The sequence below is a fragment of the Oncorhynchus mykiss genome, chromosome 4, assembly GCF_013265735.2.
Source record: "Oncorhynchus mykiss isolate Arlee chromosome 4, USDA_OmykA_1.1, whole genome shotgun sequence".
NCBI lineage: Eukaryota > Metazoa > Chordata > Actinopteri > Salmoniformes > Salmonidae > Oncorhynchus > Oncorhynchus mykiss.
The window spans coordinates 23,399,945-23,420,244 of NC_048568.1; the positions used below are offsets into that span (position 1 = coordinate 23,399,945).

At 42.9% G+C, this 20,300-nt stretch overlaps 1 protein-coding gene across 7 annotated transcripts in view; it reads right to left on the bottom strand.

The window, feature by feature from the left end:
- Positions 1-1,041: 1,041 nt before the first annotated feature.
- LOC110521069 (protein EFR3 homolog B) overlaps positions 1,042-20,300 on the bottom strand; it is a 65,222-nt gene continuing 45,963 nt past the window's right edge. For all 7 annotated transcript variants that reach the window (XM_036975954.1, XM_036975952.1, XM_036975953.1 and 4 more), the window contains 17 exons: positions 19,035-19,169; positions 17,110-17,188; positions 16,616-16,751; positions 16,279-16,440; positions 15,972-16,083; positions 15,841-15,895; positions 15,515-15,687; positions 15,089-15,164; positions 14,801-14,962; positions 14,538-14,669; positions 14,378-14,445; positions 8,979-9,106; positions 8,553-8,644; positions 8,408-8,456; positions 8,133-8,239; positions 7,910-7,959; positions 1,042-7,123 (listed from right to left, as the gene is read on the bottom strand). In XM_036975954.1, the coding sequence (XP_036831849.1) occupies positions 7,018-7,123; positions 7,910-7,959; positions 8,133-8,239; positions 8,408-8,456; positions 8,553-8,644; positions 8,979-9,106; positions 14,378-14,445; positions 14,538-14,669; positions 14,801-14,962; positions 15,089-15,164; positions 15,515-15,687; positions 15,841-15,895; positions 15,972-16,083; positions 16,279-16,440; positions 16,616-16,751; positions 17,110-17,188; positions 19,035-19,169 (1,822 nt within the window). In that variant the 3' untranslated portion in view covers positions 1,042-7,017. The remainder of the gene's footprint in view (positions 7,124-7,909; positions 7,960-8,132; positions 8,240-8,407; positions 8,457-8,552; positions 8,645-8,978; positions 9,107-14,377; positions 14,446-14,537; positions 14,670-14,800; positions 14,963-15,088; positions 15,165-15,514; positions 15,688-15,840; positions 15,896-15,971; positions 16,084-16,278; positions 16,441-16,615; positions 16,752-17,109; positions 17,189-19,034; positions 19,170-20,300) is intronic.

The following is a 20,300-nucleotide window of genomic DNA, read 5'->3' on the forward strand; positions in this document are numbered from 1 at the left end:
TTAGAATGTTATGTGTAAGCCTCACACCTAAGAAACATCTGGTTCTCAGAATGTTATGTGTAAGCCTCACACCTAAGAAACATCTGGTTCTCAGAATGTTATGTGTAAGCCTCACACCTAAGAAACATATGGTTCTTAGAATGTTATGTGTAAGCCTCACACCTAAGATAATTCTTAGCGGAAACACCTTTGGCTGGCATTACCACCAACTTGGCACAACTCAGGATCAGGAGTTTGAGGAAACCCCACCTGTCTTCTAAATAATTAACCCTGGTATAGTTTTATTTTTCAGAGAAAATTACAAAAAAATGTTTGCCAAAGACGTACCAGAATGGCTTTCCAATAGGCGTTGAGTGTTCCAATATTGCTTTCCATCAATGACTCCCAACCAAATTTACGGAGTAATTTTTACAAAAACAATAGGTATATGTTGCCCTAAGAGTTGTGCCAAGTTGGTCAAATCTTATTCAAAATGATTCACAGCTGTAATGGCTACTGAAAGGGATTCCACTAAGTATTTACTCTGGGGTGTGAAGACCCTACGCAATCGAGATTTTTTTTTGAATTATTATTATTTTTTAAAGTTTAACATTCTCTATAATTGTTCTTTCACTTTGAAGATGTGAAGTAGGTTGTGTACATCAGAAGAAAAAAAATCTAATTTAACAAATGTTTTGATTTCATTTTAAGGCAGCAAAATGTGAAGACTGTGCTGCAAGAGTTGTGTAGACTTTCATCAGGCACTGTATTTCTCTTTTTCTCTGAAGCAGAGTACATTTTCACTAATGAGCTGAGAAGACCGTGTGCTGTACTGGTGGACAGTCTCTCATTCCTCAGAGACACATTCGTAATTATATTCTTAAATCCTTAGTCTTAAAAGTCATGCTTCACTCAGCTGTCAGATATACAGCAGGCTACCCAATAGAGCACTGTCCTACCCTCAGTGGGTATGGTAACACCCTTTAATGCTACAATATGCATTAGAGCTGCTGCCATCAGGATTACCTTTACAGATTCAGAAAGAAACAACATACCAGCATATTTTGGCCACGCCAACATTCGTAAAGTTAATTTATTTGACAACCAATCAAATGACAATCAGGATGAAAAAAAAAAAAAACAGCTGAGCAGGACAAACATTCAGGATCAGGAGGATACAGTCAGTCAGTCAGTTAATGCTGCACAGTAGTGTTTTAATAACAATACAAACATCACATACTGCAGTCTATCAAACTATGGGAGAGAGAACACCTCACCTATAGTCTGACAATCAGTCACACACAACCGCATGCTGTTGTATTGTGATGGAAAAACCTACGACTGTTTGAAACACTGTAGCCTATTATACATAAATAATTCAATTTCACCTGGAAAAGCTAGGTGAAATCACAGGGGGACATTCTACCACAGTCCAGTCTCACTTCTGAGATGAGCTTTACTCAGAGATAGATAGAGGACTTATCTTTGTATCTGTGGCATTGTAGCGTCTGTGACAGCATGGGCAGCACCATTTTGAAGTAGTCAAATTTCTTCATGGTTGTCTGATCCAATGAATTTGGAAGTTCCACCCAGTTGACTACATTCAAATGGTGGAAGCCCTCAACGTCACTGCCAATGCTAAGACGGTCTCTTCTTTTACTAATTGGCAATGAATTATGCTGATTTCTACTACGTAGCTGTCTGTTAAAATGTTGCTGTATGTACACCAACTGTGTGGGCGTCCGACTGTATTTGACAATATGTCTACATCTTACGACATTGCTACTGAGAGACATGGTGCTTCTACAACAGCCATACTACATACAGTTCAATTAAAAAGTATGTGTTTTTCTTATAATTTCAGCAATAAAGGTTTCTTTGAAACAGAACATCTTCAGTGCAATTGGCAAAGACTAAATTAAATGTTTCATGGAAATTTGATCAGGAAGAAACAGTAACATACATAAATTCAGCTAGATGGTCATTGAACTGTACGTAGCTACATCACTAGCATGCAAAGTCAGGTCCAGCACTCATCATAAGGCATTTTCTCCATGTACAAGCTGCCTCTGTCACTAGGGAATCCAGTTTAAAGTGCAAAGTTCACAGATGAGATAGTTTGACCTACAGCACTACAATGTAAAGAGCTACATTTACTATACAAGGAAAAGGAGATGAGTGGACAGAAAGGTGTAACAGATCTAATAAGCATTAGATTTACACCAAGCAGAACTGTTGTTGTTTAGTTCAAAATAAATGTACCCACATGAAAAACATAAGTTTACTATAGAATACTACAGTACTTACTATACTACACAATGTAGTATCCCCCGATCATGTGTAGTACTTACTATAGAATATTGAAGTACACTATAGTAAATACTACAGTATTATCTGCCAAAAAAACACTGTAGTGTTCATCTGTTACTGTGACTTGTTATTGGCTTCGTTGGAAGGATAGAGAGCTGCGTGATGCTGATTACATTGTTCTTCATGAGAAGGAGGAAGAGGAGTTAATGGACTGGGTTGTAAACTGGGTCTGATCATTAGTTTGGTCTTGGGGTGATGACTGAATAGACAAGCACACACGGATGCACGGACGAACACACACAATGACAAAGTTACTCAGTAAACATGAACCTTGTAAAAATTGAAACGTCAATGGACAATCCGGTAAACTACTGGCATGGGTTGACTTGACAGAGACAATACATAGTAGAAACAAAACCTACAGAACACTGCATTATGGGCAGTTAACACTAATCACAATATGACATTTTGTCAGTGACAGACATCAACTGGTTATGACAGTGACACATATAGAGCACACCCAGTTTACACGAGCACAGTTTACACGAGCACAGTTTACACTAGCACAGTTTGAGAGTCAGTTGACACTAGCACAGGAAGGAAGGAGTCTCACAATGTCACGGGTACAGAAGGTCCAGGTACAGAAGTCATTTATTAAAACACAGAATATGGACTATCTTCAGATGGGGCTATTTCAGCCTGGAAGGCCAGTCTGTTTCGGAGTTGGCTAAACTGGACTCTAGACTGCCTGATCTGGCTAGTTCAGAAAACCTCAAACCATCATAAGACCTATAATTATTGCCATTGTACTTTGTTTTGCGACAATCTGTAAGAGCATGAGCTGAAATTACGAGCCCCAGACACACCGGCAGAGACATTCTTATGAAGCTACTTCTGTGACCAGTATCTACTGTCCAGTCCAGGCTCGTCTCTCTCCACTCACATACAAAGGGCAAACAATCATAACGATGACGTCATCAGTAGGGAAAGGATGAGGAGGATCTGATATAATAACGTGGCACTATCATTGGACTAAACACACTGACTCTAGTTGTAATAAAGGATAATTATGGCAGTATGATTACAGGGAGGGGGGTATGTTGCTAACTTGCTTTCCCTCCTGCAACATCGCTCTGGTGTATTACAGACGTTAAGATGTCTGAGGGAACTACACACTAGATCATCTCTAACGTCTCTGGTTTTAAAACGGCCCGTGTGGCATCGATATGAGTCATAAACATTCATTCTAGTGTCAAAATTGATTACAAAGTGAAATAGGATAAAACCTAGTTTATGAAGTGAATAGGTCATGACTTCCTGAAGCGTTGGGTATGGATTAGGATCATGCCCACTAGCAGCCATGACCTCCAGACAGTGAGACATACCTGCCAATTACGCAGCGCCTCAGACTTGTTTACATAAGACAACCCGTCACCAATGTTATGTTGAAATAACCATTGGCCCTAAGCCCTTTAAGGACTGGCCACATGCGGATGTTTTGAAAGTGTCAAACCCCCGAGTCTGACACTTTTTTGGGGCAAAATGAGAATTGAGATGATCTTATATCGCACTTGTATCCCATCTGCAACTCAATTTTGAGTGACTTGATAAGCTGATTGTGGCCTGGTTGTGCTCAATACGCCTTCTAGCTACTACTTGCTAGCTTCATTGACAAACAGAGTTGTAATTTAGCTGGAAAGTGATTTTGGGCACTGATAAACAGCTTGCAGATGAAGTTGTAGACAAGTTATTGTTCTCAGAAATCAGTCCTGAGCGCGCAGCCAGACTTTCCCGACTCGATAGACTGTATGCAGTGCACGGGCTAGTTTTTCATGCACATTTATTTACTTGAGATATACTGCACCAAACACCTTAGCTAGATCTAAAATTGCACGACTAAATTAATTACAGATGTTTTTATTAATCTTAAATTAAATCGGACTATTTTGAAGAAGTGGCTGTGTTATTGTACAGTGACTCAGGAGGGACAAACAACAGTACCTGTCAGGGTACGATTAAGTGAACACAACACACCCACATCAATCCACACCCCTAAGACAACTCTCATTTGACTTCAGCCATGGCCACTGGCATTTCTTAATGAGCAATCTTCAAAATGAGGCTACATCAGGAAGTGCAATCGCACTTTAATATGTCTGAGGGAACTACTCCCTAGATCTTCATCACTCTCCTCCACTGCTCTCTGTCTGGCAGTAACTCTAAACATAATATGGCAGTCTCTTTACAGGCCATCCCTGTTCCAGACACAGTCCGTCCTGATTTGATGCCATGCTGGTTAGTTTTCAGTGGGCTAGCTTATATATATATATATATATATATATATATACACACTCTTAAACATATTAGTAGATATTTCCCTTAACTATGGCTAGTCAGTGCAATCTAAAAGTATATTTATAGATCTATACACAAACAAAATTAACTACATTTACATCATGGTTATAGCTAGATATGTAATGTACTCTGTATCCACGTACACAATCTTAATTTGACCCTGCTTCTCACAGCAGGAAAATAATCCAACAGCAACAGGAAATGTGAATTATGTGGATTATAATTATTGGACACTTTTGTAGGGGTTGATACATTTTTCGTTAGGTCAAATCAAGTCACATTTTTAAGTGGAAATCACAAACTTTAGAAGCCTTTTTAAACCTTGAATACACTGCAATTACCATTTCCTGCGACAACCCGAGAGATTAAATTAAGATAGCAGATCTGTATATGACAAATAATAAATGTGGGTTGGTTAATTAGTCTATATGGGTCGTTCAACAAAATGAGCACCTTTTGAAATTGTGCATCAATATTCAATTTTTATTCTATTATAGTCAATGAAGTGCCCTTTATTATAGACCATATGGAGAACTAAATACATATTTTTGTATATGAATAAAGACTTGCTAAAGTGCCAAAATTCAGCATTTTGACATGTCCTTCCTTGCACCCTCTGACTTCCAGGAAGATTTGAACATACTTAACTCCACAAAGGTTTTCACCATCAAAGCCCTTGTTGCTTTGACAAAGTAATTTCTGAAGATTATCATTTATTTCATGTGATTAGTGATTCATTTTAAGGTAAAAAACAGCAACATGTTCCTCATTTTATGGTTAACCCTGTTATGTGAACTGAATATGGTGAATCTATTCCTTTGAAAAAAAAAAAAACATCTCAAGAAATGTTAACCATCTAATAGTCAAATCGTAATGTAAGAGCAGGTGATCTGGTTCCCCTCTTTTTGGCCATTTACTGGTGTTTTGTGGTGAAAACTGAGTGGGTCAAGCATAACACGTCAAGCTTGTGACCCATATGGACAGGCTAGAAATGTTTTAACAGAAACATGTGTAGCTTCCATGCAATTGCCCCTCCCTGTTGCACACAACAAGCTTACAATTCCCTTGTAACGGGATTTGTGGCTGATTTAAAATGAAATCGTCAATCCTGTTACTTTATTTGCCACTTAATAGACACTTACTATATACAGTATTATTTCTATATCTTACTCTTTACAACAATGTTAAAATAAGGTGAAATCAGAAGTTTCTTTTAACCAAGATCCACATCTCAAAAGGCACCGTATTGATGGAACGACCCATATGCTAGTGTTTGAGCATGTAAACATAACTGTACACTCTTCAGATCCTTACAAAGTGGGAAAGCTATGACTGGTTTTGTGAGCGGTTGGACTGGTTGAATCTAGTTCTGCTGTCACCTGTAGGGCACTCTCACATTTCGGAGGACAGCACACACGTCACACACTTTAACCTTTGCAGTCAAATCATGGATTACAATATACAACATTTAAAAAGCAAGGGGGTAAAAAATACAAAATGAAGATAATTTGGGTCAGCATCAAAAGCACACCCGGCTAACACGCTACGACACAAACAAATACTCTGGAGTTCTCACCCCAGAGACTTCAAATAAAAACCTAGAAAGACATGAAAAGCACCAAGCAAACACAATGCACCGTTGACTTAGAACTGAATGGTCTGAGCAGGGAGTGGGGATAGTGTTTCAGAAGTAGTCATCCCACTGAAAACTAAAACACTAGATTCCATACATTTTTCATTACAGCTTCCATTGCCAGGTATTTAACATTGTCCCTTTCCAGTACTGAAAAACAAAATAATTGCAATACAATAAAACTAATGAGAACATTTGATTTTGTTACATTTGGCAATTAGCCATTTTGTTGTTGGTGCACTTTGGGTAGTGATGCATCCAGTGAGGGATAAACTAGGACAACGACTAGACACTAGTAATGGGCTCAAGGGTGGTGTTTAGAGTGGTGGGCATGCAGCAAGTTAATCAGGGGGAAAGAAGGTTAAAACTGGCGATCACTATGTTCTCTCCTCCCTGTTCTATCCTCAGTCCATCCATTGTTCTTCTCCACGGTCTTTCTGGCTACAGTCTAATCCAAGCCGGTGGCAGTCATATGGGAATTTTTAGGATGGGGGGAGGGGTCGCGCAAAGGGTGAAGGGTCGCTATCTCACACTGCTGCCTTTTTGTTTGTCTATTTGTTTAGTCTGCGATCACAGTGCAAAAAACGCATGGTCAGTCATGTCAGTAGCTCTTGACAAAATGAGAATGGGGAGCAGGGGGAACAGGTCACAGTGTCTGTAGTTGTTTTAACACTGAGGGCTGCTGTAGCTCCACACCCCCTGTTCCTCTCTCCTCCTAGGGTGACCCCTGACCTTTAGGGCTAGTAGACACAGAGGTCAGGGAACTTCATCTCGTAGACGGGCACCGAGCGGCTCTGGGTCTGGCCGTAGCCTGATGAGATGGTGCCAGACGGGCTGGGAGGGGGTCTGGGGAGGGCAGAGAGAGAGAACATGGGGAAGGTGTTCTAAAAGATTCCAAATTATGTTGCTCAAGTCATAGAGTGTGCCAGATATTTACCAGGACAGATTGGAGGGTACAATTATATCATACTAAGTGCCTACGGGAATCCTCTGTTCTTTTGGCATGTGGACAGGCATACATTACAGTGGTGAGAAGTATGTATGTGTTTATGTGGGTGGGGAGGGGGTGAAGCTATTAATTCCAATTTATGCTGTTCAAGTCATAGTGTGCCTACTTGTGCCCATACCAAGAGCCAAAATAACTTCAGAATGCACCTAACATTATGATATAATTGTACCCTCCAACCTGGCCTGTTAAAAATGTGCAGGTTAGCATTTATTCAGATGAGTAGTCTACCAGAGGCTGCACTGTAGTGTTCAATAGCTGGCACAGCCACCGTGCCAGCTTTAAACCTAACCTTAATACTTAGCCCTAACCTTCAATTAAGACCAAAAAGCACATTTACGATATAGCCAATTTTGAAACAGCTCAATTTTGCCTCCAGGGTGAGACCCTGCCAATAAACGCTAACCTCTGTTAAATATCTGGCTCCTGAGCAACACCATCCCCCCTCCACCCACACAAACACACTCATCATGTCTACAATGTACACTGAACACAATTAACTGAATGGTGAATGATAACTGAAGAAATGTACTGAGTGAGTGGATGTTTCTGAGCACTTCTAAAGTGGGAATTACATCATCATAGCTTCTGTTTGGACTATTCTTTCTTTTCCTCTTGTTTCTTACCGGATTGTGATCTCAAAGATCTGATTGAGTTTGCTCTGCAGCAATGTGGCCTGTAAAGAACAAGCAGAGAAGAGCATCAGAGTCAGAAATAGAATGAAGCCACAAAATAAAAAATACAAAAGTAAGATAATGGATTGAAAAATTCAACAGTGATATTCAAGTCATGCAACGGCAGAATTTAGGTTCTTTAAACATGGGGGTAGAATTATATATATTTTTTTACCCTGGCCCCGCAGTGGGCAGCTATCTCCTCGAAGGGGGCCTTCTGGAACTTCTCCACCACCTGCCTCCTGCGCTCTCTCTCCTGCTCCTCCATCCCCACACTGTCCACTGAGGAGACACACACACTTCGGTATTGTTGTACTGCTGATACAATCACAATGTGCTTGGAGGGACAGATTGATAACGGTCCAATAGAACACTTTACTGTCAGCTAACTTAATATCCTGCTGCCTGACCAAATGACTCATGAGTGATATAGTGCTGATGGGTACTTACCAATGGCGTTTTTCAGAGTTTCAAATGTGATCTCCTCTGCTGGAGTCCTCTGTAGAATGAGAGAGAGAGAGAGAGAGAGAGAGAGTGAGGGACAGAAGAGACGGGGGGACATTTTTGGTGTGCCTGTGTTTGTGTTTCTCCTTACCTCCTCTTTCTCTGGGCTGTTCCTAGACTCCACCTCCACCTGTAGTGAGATGGTCTCTCCAATGCTCTTCCTCTTGGACAGACGGTCCTCGTCTAGAGAGAACAACAATTTAGCTGAAAAATGACCCACGATGAGTACAATGGCTTGGGATTAAAGAGGCAATCTGGGATTCAATCAACAAAGTGGTCACCCAGTGACGAAGGTACAGTACACACTATTAACTCAGTTGTAGAAGAGGTGCAATTCACCTCTTTTCTATTTCCATTCACTCTACAGGCATGGATCAAAACACAGGCTGCGTGCATTGCTGTTCCAAAGGTTAACCATTTCAGCTGGATTACTCCTCATCACCCATCCTTATTGAAGCTACTGATCTTAGTAAGAGTTGAGCACATGTTCTCGTGCATGTTGAAAGGTGTGTGTTACCTGTGAACTGAGGGATGTAGGGTGTGGCCAGCCTGTCTGTGTTGTAGCCGCTGCCCCCCAAGACTTCTGTGATCTTAGACTGCTGGAACAGAACATCCCCCTCCAACTTCTCCAGAGAGGCAGGGAGCCTGGGAGACGGGAAAGAAGAGACCGAAGACAAACGGTAAGAGAGATGGGGAAGAAGAGAGATGAAAGAAGAGAGGGACAGGACGGCGACAGAAGACATGGAAAGACAGAAGGAAGATCAGAGAAGGAATAAACGGGAGGAAACTTCTCCATTTACTCCAGATCTTATTTACTCCACATCTTAAAAAAGACTCCCCATCTCCCCGTTGAAGTATGAAAGCAATATATGGAGGAAAGTAACCCTGCATCCATAAGCTGCACCGCTTTCATCTGTAGAGTTCACAAAAGCCTTGAGGAAGTTCACAGAGCGACAAACAGCATAGAGCACACACACACACACACACAGAGAGAACTTAGAATAGCTCTCTTTAAATGCATCACTAATAGGATTTTCGGGTTGACACGAAAAGGAAGGAAGGTCTGTTAAAAGCTGTGTTGACTGTGGCTGAATGCTTCATGAATCTTAAGTGAAATGTCTTTCTAATGGAAAGAATACAAGAGGGCTGTGGGAAGAACAAGAACCCAGACTACTACTCCTATTCACGGAGTAGTGCTGAGCGATTAGTGAACTTCGAGGTCGGTTCGATTCAAAATGGATTTGATTTGGGTTGAACGCTGTAACACAGAATAAAACAATGAATAAAAGATGGTAGTGACTGCCCATTACTACTTATCACTAATTAACCATAATTTATTCACATTACTTTACGAAAATATTTCAGTTGTGTATATTACATTTGTTTTAAGTGATGACTATTATTTCATTCCAAGTCTTCATCTCATCTCTATAGAGCTGTTGCCTATGCTGTCTGACAAAATCATTATTTTAGTAGTTCTTCAAAGTAAATAAAACATACTTTTATGATCATGTATTTTCAGGTAGATACCTCGCGGAGCAACAGCTGCTCTATCTCCTCAAAATCTCGCATTCTTCTGTTTCTTCCGTAGGAGGATTAAAAGAAACACAGACCAGACAAGTAGATGCACAATAGATTATGCTCATTGTAGTTAATTGCCACATTTTATGCGATAAACTATGTAGAATATTGGCCTGTTGGAAACTCCCATCGCACAGTTCAGGCTGGATCTGATTTATCTCTAGAGAAACTGTGCAATGTGTGAATTAAGCTTGCAGAAAACAAAGAACAAAATGGAATTCAAAATAATTGAACCAATGTCGGTCAATTAGTTGTTTAAAAAAATAAAAATAACCAACATTTTGGGTTAATCACTCACTGAGACCTATAATATAATATCATACAGTGCCTTCAGAAAGTATTCATACCTCTTGACTTATTCCACAAATCATAATAATTCTCACCCATCTACACATAATACCCCATAATTACAAAGTCGAAACATATATATTTTTGGGCAAATTTATTGAAAATGAAATGCAGAAATATATAATCTACATAAGTAGTCACACCCATGAGTCAATACTTTTTAGAAGCACCTTTGGCAGCGATTACAACGATGAGTCTTTCTGGGTAAGTCTAAGAGCTTTGCACACCTGGATTGTACAATATTTGCACATTATTCTTAAAAAAAATCCTAAAGCAATTTTCAAGTCTCGCCATAGATTTTCAAGCCAATTTAAGTCAAAACTAACTAGGCCACTCAGGAACGTTCAATGTTGTCTTGGTAAGCAAATCCATTGTATATTTGGCCTTGTGTTCTAGGTTATTGTCCTGCTGAAAGGTGAATTTGTCTCCCAGTGTCTGTTGGAAAGCAGACTGAACCAGGTTTTCCTCTAGGATGTTGCCTAGATGTCCACCACCATGCTTGACTAGTACTCGGTGTTGTGCTGCATTTGCCCTAAACATTACGCTTTGTATTCAGGAAATGAAGTCCATTACTTTGCCACATCTTCTGCAGTTTTGCTTTAGTGCCTTTTTGCAAACAGAATGCATATGGGATATTTTTCTTCTTAGTTTCCTTCTTTTCACTGTCATTTAGGTTAGTAATGTGGAGTAACTACAACGTTGTTGATCCATCCTCAGTTTTCTCCTATCACAACTATTAAACTCTGGAACTGTTTTAAAGTCACCATTGGCCTCGAGGTGAAATCCCTGAGCGGTTTCCTTCCTGTCCGGCCACTGCGTTAGGAAGGACACCAGTATCTTCATAAAGTCTGGGTGTATTGATACACCATCCAAAGTGTCATTATTAACTTCACCATACTCAAAGGGATATTCAATGTCTGCTTTCAGATTTGCTATAACAAAAGGGGTTGAAAACTTGACTAAGAACATTTCAGCTTCACATTTTTATTAATTTGTAAACATTTCTAAAAACATATTCCACTTTGACATTATGGGGTGTTGTGTGTATGCCAGTGATACAAAATTGCAATTAAATCCATTCAAAATTCAGGCTGTAACAAAACAAAATGTGGGAAAGTCGTAGGGTGTGAATACTTTCTGAAGGCACTGTAGACACAAATGAATCACTAATCACACAAAATAAATAATACACTTCAGAAATGACTGTCAACACAACAAACGTGAGCAAGAAAAAGGAACTGATCGTAGATAACAGGAAAAGGAGGACCGAACACCCCCCTATTCACATCGACGGGGCCGGAGTGGAGCAGGTCGAGAGCTTCAAGTTCCTTGGTGTCCACATCACCAACAAACTATGATGGTCCAAACACACCAAGACAGTCGTGAAGAGGGCACGACAAAGCCTATTCCCCCTCAGGAGACTGAAAAGATTTGGCATGGGTCCCCAGATCCTCAAAATGTTCTACAGTTGCACCATCGAGAGTATCCTAACCGGTTGCATCACTGCTTGGCATCCGTAAGGTGTTACAGAGGGTAATGCATACAGCCCAGTACATCACTGCTTGGCATCCGTAAGGTGTTACAGAGGGTAATGCGTACAGCCCAGTACATCACTGCTTGGCATCCGTAAGGTGTTACAGAGGGTAATGCATACAGCCCAGTACATCACTGCTTGGCATCCGTAAGGTGTTACAGAGGGTAATGCGTACAGCCCAGTACATCACTGCTTGGCATCCGTAAGGTGTTACAGAGGGTAATGCGTACAGCCCAGTACATCACTGCTTGGCATCCGTAAGGTGTTACAGAGGGTAATGCATACAGCCCAGTACATCACTGCTTGGCATCCGTAAGGTGTTACAGAGGGTAATGCGTACAGCCCAGTACATCACTGCTTGGCATCCGTAAGGTGTTACAGAGGGTAATGCATACAGCCCAGTACATCACTGCTTGGCATCCGTAAGGTGTTACAGAGGGTAATGCATACAGCCCAGTACATCACTGCTTGGCATCCGTAAGGTGTTACAGAGGGTAATGCATACAGCCCAGTACATCACTGCTTGGCATCCGTAAGGTGTTACAGAGGGTAATGCGTACAGCCCAGTACATCACTGCTTGGCATCCGTAAGGTGTTACAGAGGGTAATGCATACAGCCCAGTACATCACTGCTTGGCATCCGTAAGGTGTTACAGAGGGTAATGCATACAGCCCAGTACATCACTGCTTGGCATCCGTAAGGTGTTACAGAGGGTAAAGCGTACATCCCAGTACATCACTGCTTGGCATCCGTAAGGTGTTACAGAGGGTAGTGCGTACGGCCCAGTACATCACTGGGTCCAAGCTTCCTGCCACCCAGGACCTTTACACTAGGCAGTGTCAGAGGAAGGCCCCAAAAAATTGTCAAAGACTCCAGCCACCCAAGTCATAGACTGTTCACTCTGCTAGCGCACGGCAGATGGTACTGGGGGGGCCAAGACCAGGTCCAAAAGGCTTCAGATAAGACTGCTGAACAGTAAATCAACTGACTACCCAAACTATTTGCACTGGCCCCCACACATTTTATTATTATTATTTATTATTTTACACTGCAGCTACTCGCTGTTTATTATGTATGCATAGTCACTTGTACCCTACCTACATGTACATATTATCTCAACTAACCTGTACCACTGCACATTAAATCGGTACCCCCTGTTAATAGCCTCGTTATGGTTATTTTATTGTGTTACTTTTTAAAACTTTAAGTAATTTTCTCAACTCTTATTTTCTTAAAACTGCATTGTTGGTTAAGGGCTTGTAATTTTGTATTTGGCGTATGTGAAAAATACAATTTGATTTGAAAATAACTAGGGCTTGACAATGATGGTGAAAACTAGGGAGAAATTGTGGGTTTAAGTGGGTTAAAATCTTCCTAGAAGTTACCCAGGGTGCAATATTGGGGAAACATTTCTACTTAAAATATCGAAGGGACGCAAGAGGCACTCGTAGTAGAACAAACCATATCTACATATACAAAAATATAAACACAACATGTGCTGGTCCCATGTTTCATGAGCTGAAATAAAAGGTCCCAGAAATGTTCCATATGCAAAAAAGAGCTTATTTCTCCCAGATTTTGTGCACAAATTTGGTTACATCCTTGTTATTCAGCATTTCTCCTTTGCCAAGACAATCCACCTGACAGGTGTGGCATATGAAGAAGCTGATTAAAATGCATTATAATTACACAGGTGCACCTTGTGCTGAGGACAATAAAAGGCCAAATGTGAAGTTTTGTCACACAACACAATGCCACAGATGTCTCAAGTTTTGAGGGAGTGTGCAATTGGCAGGCTGACTGCAGGAATGTCCACCAGAGCTGTTGCTAGAAAATGTAATGTTAATTCCCCTACCATAAGCTGCCTCCAATGTCATTTTAGAGAATTTGGCAGTACGTGCAACTGGCCTCACAACCGTAGACCACGTGTAACCACACCAGCCCAGGACCTCCACATCTGGCTTCTTCACCTGCAGGATGATCTGAGACCAACCACCCGGACAGCTGATGAAACTGAGGACTTTTTCTGTCTGTAAACCCCTTTTGTGGGGAAAAACGTATTCTAATTGGCTGGGCCTTGCTCCCCAGTGGGTGGGCCTATACCCTCCCAGGCTCACCCATGGCAGCGCCCCTGCCCAGTCATATGAAATCAGAAATATGTGTTATTTCATAGTGTTGATGCCTTCACTATTATTCTACAATGTAGAAAATAGTAAAAATAAAGAAACATCCTGGAATGAGTGTGTCCAAACTTTTGAATATATATATTATTACATATTTCTGCCGAGAAGCGTTTTAATTGGATTGTCATTGGCTCAATGACTGTGTCATTGTGCAAACGCTATTACCCCCTCCCCCCACTACTCTTGTCACCACTGCTGTCAAAAAACCTAGGGGAAACACAGCTTTACCTATACCAATCTTAACAAATACCAAAGTGATGTAAACCTACTTGGGGTTTTCTATGAAGACGTCCTCAGGGAGAAGGAAGGGTACCTCCTTCTGTCTCATCTCAATCACCTGGGAGGGAGTGAGCGACACACAAGTCATTCATTAGAGGAGTCCTACATCTGCACATTGCAGGCAGAGAGTGGTCTGATGCACACAGGTACCTCGTGTATGTGCTGACAGAAGGTGGGGACGGTGGTGAGTTGACAGATGAGGTTGAGATAGGCAGCAGAGAGGGCATGGACAGCACAGCGGTTATAGACTGACAGAGACTCCTCGTTGGTTTGAGCCAACTCCTACAGGATAGAGAGAGATGACACTGATAACCTTTATGAGTATGTGTGTGTGTGTGTGTGTGTGTGTGTGTGTGTGTGTGTGTGTGTGTGTGTGTATAGTTATGAGTATGTATGTGTGTGTGTGTGTGTACCTGCAGGGCCAGGGCCAGTCTGATGAGGTCCACCACCACCTCTTCGTTGGCCAGTTCCATGCTGATGAGGGCCAGCAGGGTGTAGAGCGTCTCAAAGTGCTGTGGACCACTGCTCTGCTCCTTACACGCCAAGTAGATGTGGCGGTACAACTGCTGTGCATGCTGGGAAATAGAGAAAGAGAGGAGAGTGAGACAGGAGGGGGTGGCAGATGGAGAGAGGGAGAAAGAGAGAGAGTGAGGAAGGTGAGATGGTGATAGAGAGAGCAAGCTGGTGATAGAGAGGTTTACCTTTTTCATGAAAAGGTTGTCCTGTCGAGAGCACTTATCCACTTTCAGTTTGAGAACAGAGATATCTGATATAATGCTGTAGGAGGAGACAGGAGACTAGCATTATTATATGGACAGATACAGAGAGAGTGAAAGCATAGCACAGTGCTTCTGTAAGGACAGGTCAAGAAGACAAGATGCCTCAAAATGACAAGTGCAAGCCTGAGGAAAGAATGATAGTGACAGAGACAGAGAAGGGATGACAATAAGCCTGACAGGGGAGACAAAAGCCTGACAGTGAAAGATAAGGACAGAGGGATAGAGAGAAGGACAGAGGGATAGAGAGAAGGTATGTCTGAGGGGCAGAAATACAGACAGATTGGGGGGAAGCGAATGAGAGAAAAAGTGAGAGTCACACAAAGAGCTAGACCTAAGGAGTGTTCTGACCTGATGCTGGAGAACTTGGGTGTGTTGTCGTGTCTGTCTATAACACTGAGGAGGATGGTGAGCACCAGCAGTCTGACCTCCGGGTCCTCCATCAGAGAGAAGGACAGCAGCGGCTCCAGGAATGAGTTGGGCAGCGCCGTCAGCATGTTGGTGGTCTGGAACCCTGTCGTCACCTGGGGAGAGGGAGGAGAGAGCGTGGTGGGGGGAGGGAGGAGGAGGAAGAAAGATTTAAAGAAAGAAAGAGGAAGATTGATGTGGGCCAGTTGACAGAAACCTGCACACAGAGTTTGGTGACTACTGAGAAGTCTCTAATGTTAATGTCTCACCTGAACCAGTGACTTCAGCAGCATGATCTGGATCATCCTGGTCCCTTCACAACCCCTTCAAATAAAAAAAAGTTGTCAGGAAAGTGTGAGAGTGTGCGTGTGTGTGCGTGTGAGTGCGTGTGTGTCCTCACCCTGAGCCTGCGTTTGTGAGTGCGGGGTGTACCCCTGGTACAGGAATCTTGCCCATGATGAAGAGCATGACCTCGGAGCGCTGGTATGTAGGGAGGGTGTTCGCAAACGACCCTGGAGAGATACAAACAGTTCAAATGAAAGTCAATATTTTGGTAGTTATAGATCTTGAAAACTTGACTGCTGACATGCAAAACATTTTGGGACTATATCAGATAGAGGAAGGTGGAGAGAGATGGTGTGTGTGATTGTCCACACACACACTAGATTTGCAGCCAGTCTCTCCTTAAAGAACACACACACACTGACCAATAGTCCTGATGACGGCTTCCTGTAGCTGTCTCTCCTCATGTGTTTTGATGATCTTGATTCCAATGTTTCCGCTGGCGTCGTAGGAGCCGGTCAGCTCGTAGTCCACACTGAGACGCAGCTGCCTTAGCAGAGTGTTAAACACCTCCAACACGGTGGGGCCTGACACACACACACTTCATTAGAGAAAGAACCCCTACTTCAGTAGATAGACACTTTCAATGATAACACACCTCTCTCTGGTAGAGAGATTATAATACTGAATGAAGTGTGATCTGGACAGGCAAGCCAGGACAAGGTGTGTGTGTGTGTGTGTGGCAGACCTCTTTCTACCCACCTACAGAGCCACTGGAAGCAATGGCTGCAGCCTCCAGGAGGACTTCAACTATCCCAGCACGCACTGTGGCTGAATTCTTACTGTTGGCATCCAGGTGACCTAGCAGCTGCTGGATGACCAGGTGAGAGTGCTGCGACTGGAGGAGGAGGAGAGAGGGAGCGAGAAGGAGCGAAACAGGGCAAAAGAGGGAGAGAGAGAATTAATTTCAAACCACTTTATTGGGTCAATATAAAAACAGCCTTACATCAAAGCAACACAGAGAGTGGGAGTGAGAAGCAACTAGGATTTCAGTTGAATTGGGGTGAAAGTACGAGGTTGTTCTAAAAGACGGGGGAGGATACAAAAAGCACTTTAGGTTGACTGACTTTTCTGCTATTTGATCATCCCCAGGTAACAGCTGCCAGAGAGCGAGAGAGGGAGGGAGGGAGAGAGGGCGGGAGGACGGAAGGAAGGAACGGAGAGAGTGAGGAATAGAGGGAGTAGAGGTGACTCACCTGGATAGAGTACATGATGATCTTAAAGCAGCGGACTGCAAAGGTCTTCCCCTCCCACAGAGAGTGGTTATCTAAGTGCCTGGAGTGAGAGAATGAGCGTGAGAGACAGAGAAGAGACAGAAAGTGTAAACGTGAAAGTTACAAAGTACAGACAAGAGGAAGACAGACAGAGAGAGAACTTGCTGATACAGAACATTCCCCACAGAACCATGTTGCATTTTAGTCACAATACACAGCACTAGTCCACTAATACACAGCACTAGTCCACTAATACGCAGCACTAGTCCACTAATACACATAACTAATCCACTAATCCACAGCACTAGTCCACTAATCCACAGCACTAGTCCACTAATACACATAACTAATCCACTAATCCACAGCACTAGTCCACTAATACACAGCACTAGTCCACTAATACACATAACTAATCCACTAATACACAGCACTAGTCCACTAATACACATAACTAATCCACTAATACACATAACTAATCCACTAATCCACATAACTAGTCCACTAATACACAGCACTAGTTCACTAACACAGCACCAGTCCACTAATACACATAACTAATCCACATAACTAGTCCACTAATACACAGCACTAGTCCACTAATAAACAGCACTAGTCCATTAGCACAGCACTAGTCCACTAATACAGAACTAATCCACTAATACAGAACGAATCCACTAATACACAACACTAGTCAACTAACACAGCACGAGTCCAAAAACACAGCACTAGTCAACTAACACAGCACTAGTCCACTAACACAGCACTAGTCCACTAATACACAGCACTAGTCCACTAACACAGCACTAGTCCACTAATAGACAGAACTAATCCACTAATACACAGCACTAGTCCACTAATAAACAGCACTAGTCCACTAATAAACAGCACTAGTCCACTAACACAGCACTAGTCCACTAATACACAGCACTAGTCCACTAACACACAGCACTAGTCCACTAACACACAGCACTAGTCCACCAACGCCCAGCACTAGTCCACCAACGCCCAGCACTAGTCCACCAACGCCCAGCACTAGTCCACCAACGCCCAGCACTAGTCCACCAACGCCCAGCACTAGTCCACCAACACCCAGCACTAGTCCACCAACGTGCAGCACTAGTCCACCAACGTGCAGCACTAGTCCACCAATAAACAGCACTAGTCCACTAATAAACAGCACTAGTCCACTAATACACAGCACTAGTCCACTAATACACAGCACTAGTCCACTAATACACAGCACTAGTCCACTAATACACAGCACTAGTCCACTAATACACAGCACTAGTCCACTAATACACAGCACTAGTCCACTAATACACAGCACTAGTCCACTAATACACAGCACTAGTCCACTAACACACAGCACTAGTCCACTAACACACAGCACTAGTCCACCAACGCCCAGCACTAGTCCACCAACGCCCAGCACTAGTCCACCAACGCCCAGCACTAGTCCACCAACGCCCAGCACTAGTCCACCAACACCCAGCACTAGTCCACCAACACCCAGCACTAGTCCACCAACACCCAGCACTAGTCCACCAACACCCAGCACTAGTCCACCAACACCCAGCACTAGTCCACCAACGCGCAGCACTAGTCCACCAACGCGCTGAACTAGTCCACCAACGTGCAGCACTAGTCCACCAACGCGCTGAACTAGTCCACCAACGCGCAGCACTAGTCCACCAATGCGCAGCACTAGTCCACAGCCCTAGTCCACAGCCCTAGTCCACAGCCCTAGACCACAGCCCTAGACCACAGCCCTAGACCACAGCCCTAGACCACAGCCCTAGACCACAGCCCTAGACCACAGCCCTAGACCACAGCCCTAGACCACAGCCCTAGACCACAGCACTAGACCACAGCACTAGTCCACTAAAACAGAGGGGACCAAGTCTTACATGAGTACTGGTGTGACAGCGTTCTTGATGTTGCCGTAGGCGGCCCGTCCCAGCAGCTCTCTGAAGCAGCGCTCCGTCAGCTCTGCCGGACTCTCCTTCTCTTTCTCCGACGCCTGCAGGGGAGAGGGGGAGCGGCTGGAGAGACCGAGAGAGAGGAAGGGAGGGTGAAAGGAAGGTGAGAGAGAGACCGAGGGTGAAGAAGGACAGTGAAGGAGTAAAAGAGGAGCAGAAATATATTTGAGTCAACGAAAACACACATAAACGCACGCTTTCGACACACATAAAAATCACATAAACAAGGGTGTTGTGTCCTTGCTGGTGTATACCTGCCTGAGGCACTTTTCCCTCTCTGTTGTGGTGTGTTTGTGGTGACTGCACAAATGGTGAGCGTGTATGCGTGTACACTTGAATGTGAAAGAGAGCGAGAGTGTGTGTGAGCATAAAGTGTTAATGTGGTTGCGTGTATGTGCAACAGTATGTTTGTAAAATGTGCATGGAAGCCCTCTTCTCCCTCTCTCTCGGGCCCAGGCTTTCCTGTCTTATACATAGTTAAAGCGTTCTCAGCTGAGCGGAAGTCTTCTCTGTTCTACTCTCTACCATGCCTGGCATCAGGTGGTCCTCCAATAACATCATTTATTAACCACATACGGCCTTTCTTCTCGCCCCCCCACCACCAGCACCACTGAAGAAGAGGTCATGGGACTTCCCGTCTCTGTATGGGTCCCGTCTCTGTAGAACTCTCTCATTAGCAGCCATGCTCTTACTGTAAACGCCCCAGAAAATATTAGATAAACATACACTTGGAAATGATTCAAAACAAAACAAAATCTGCCACAAAACATGGATAGCAGCATTTTCATCTATTCAACATGTGGGTAATGCTGTATGAAGGTAGAGAAAAGAAAATGATATGTTCCTCGCCATTAATGAAACAATGGATACACCAAGAGAAGGTGCACAGCAGATTGGTATCAGCGACCTTTCAATAAGTCTAGCATTTCCTTAACAACAAGTTAAAAACAATCAGTGAAGGACGAGATAAATGTCTCTAAATATGTCCTCACGTTTACCTGTATTTATTTATTTCTGCAAGACCTATTTTCCAGCCTTACAATAAATGAAGATTTCTAGTTTGAATGTCCTTTGAATTACATGATCAAAGTAAGACATAACCACATTGTAGAAATTAATTAGCTAGTGTGCTAGCCCCTGCAGTCCTACTAGAGTTGGCCAATAAGGACAAAAAAAAGATATCACGATGAACTG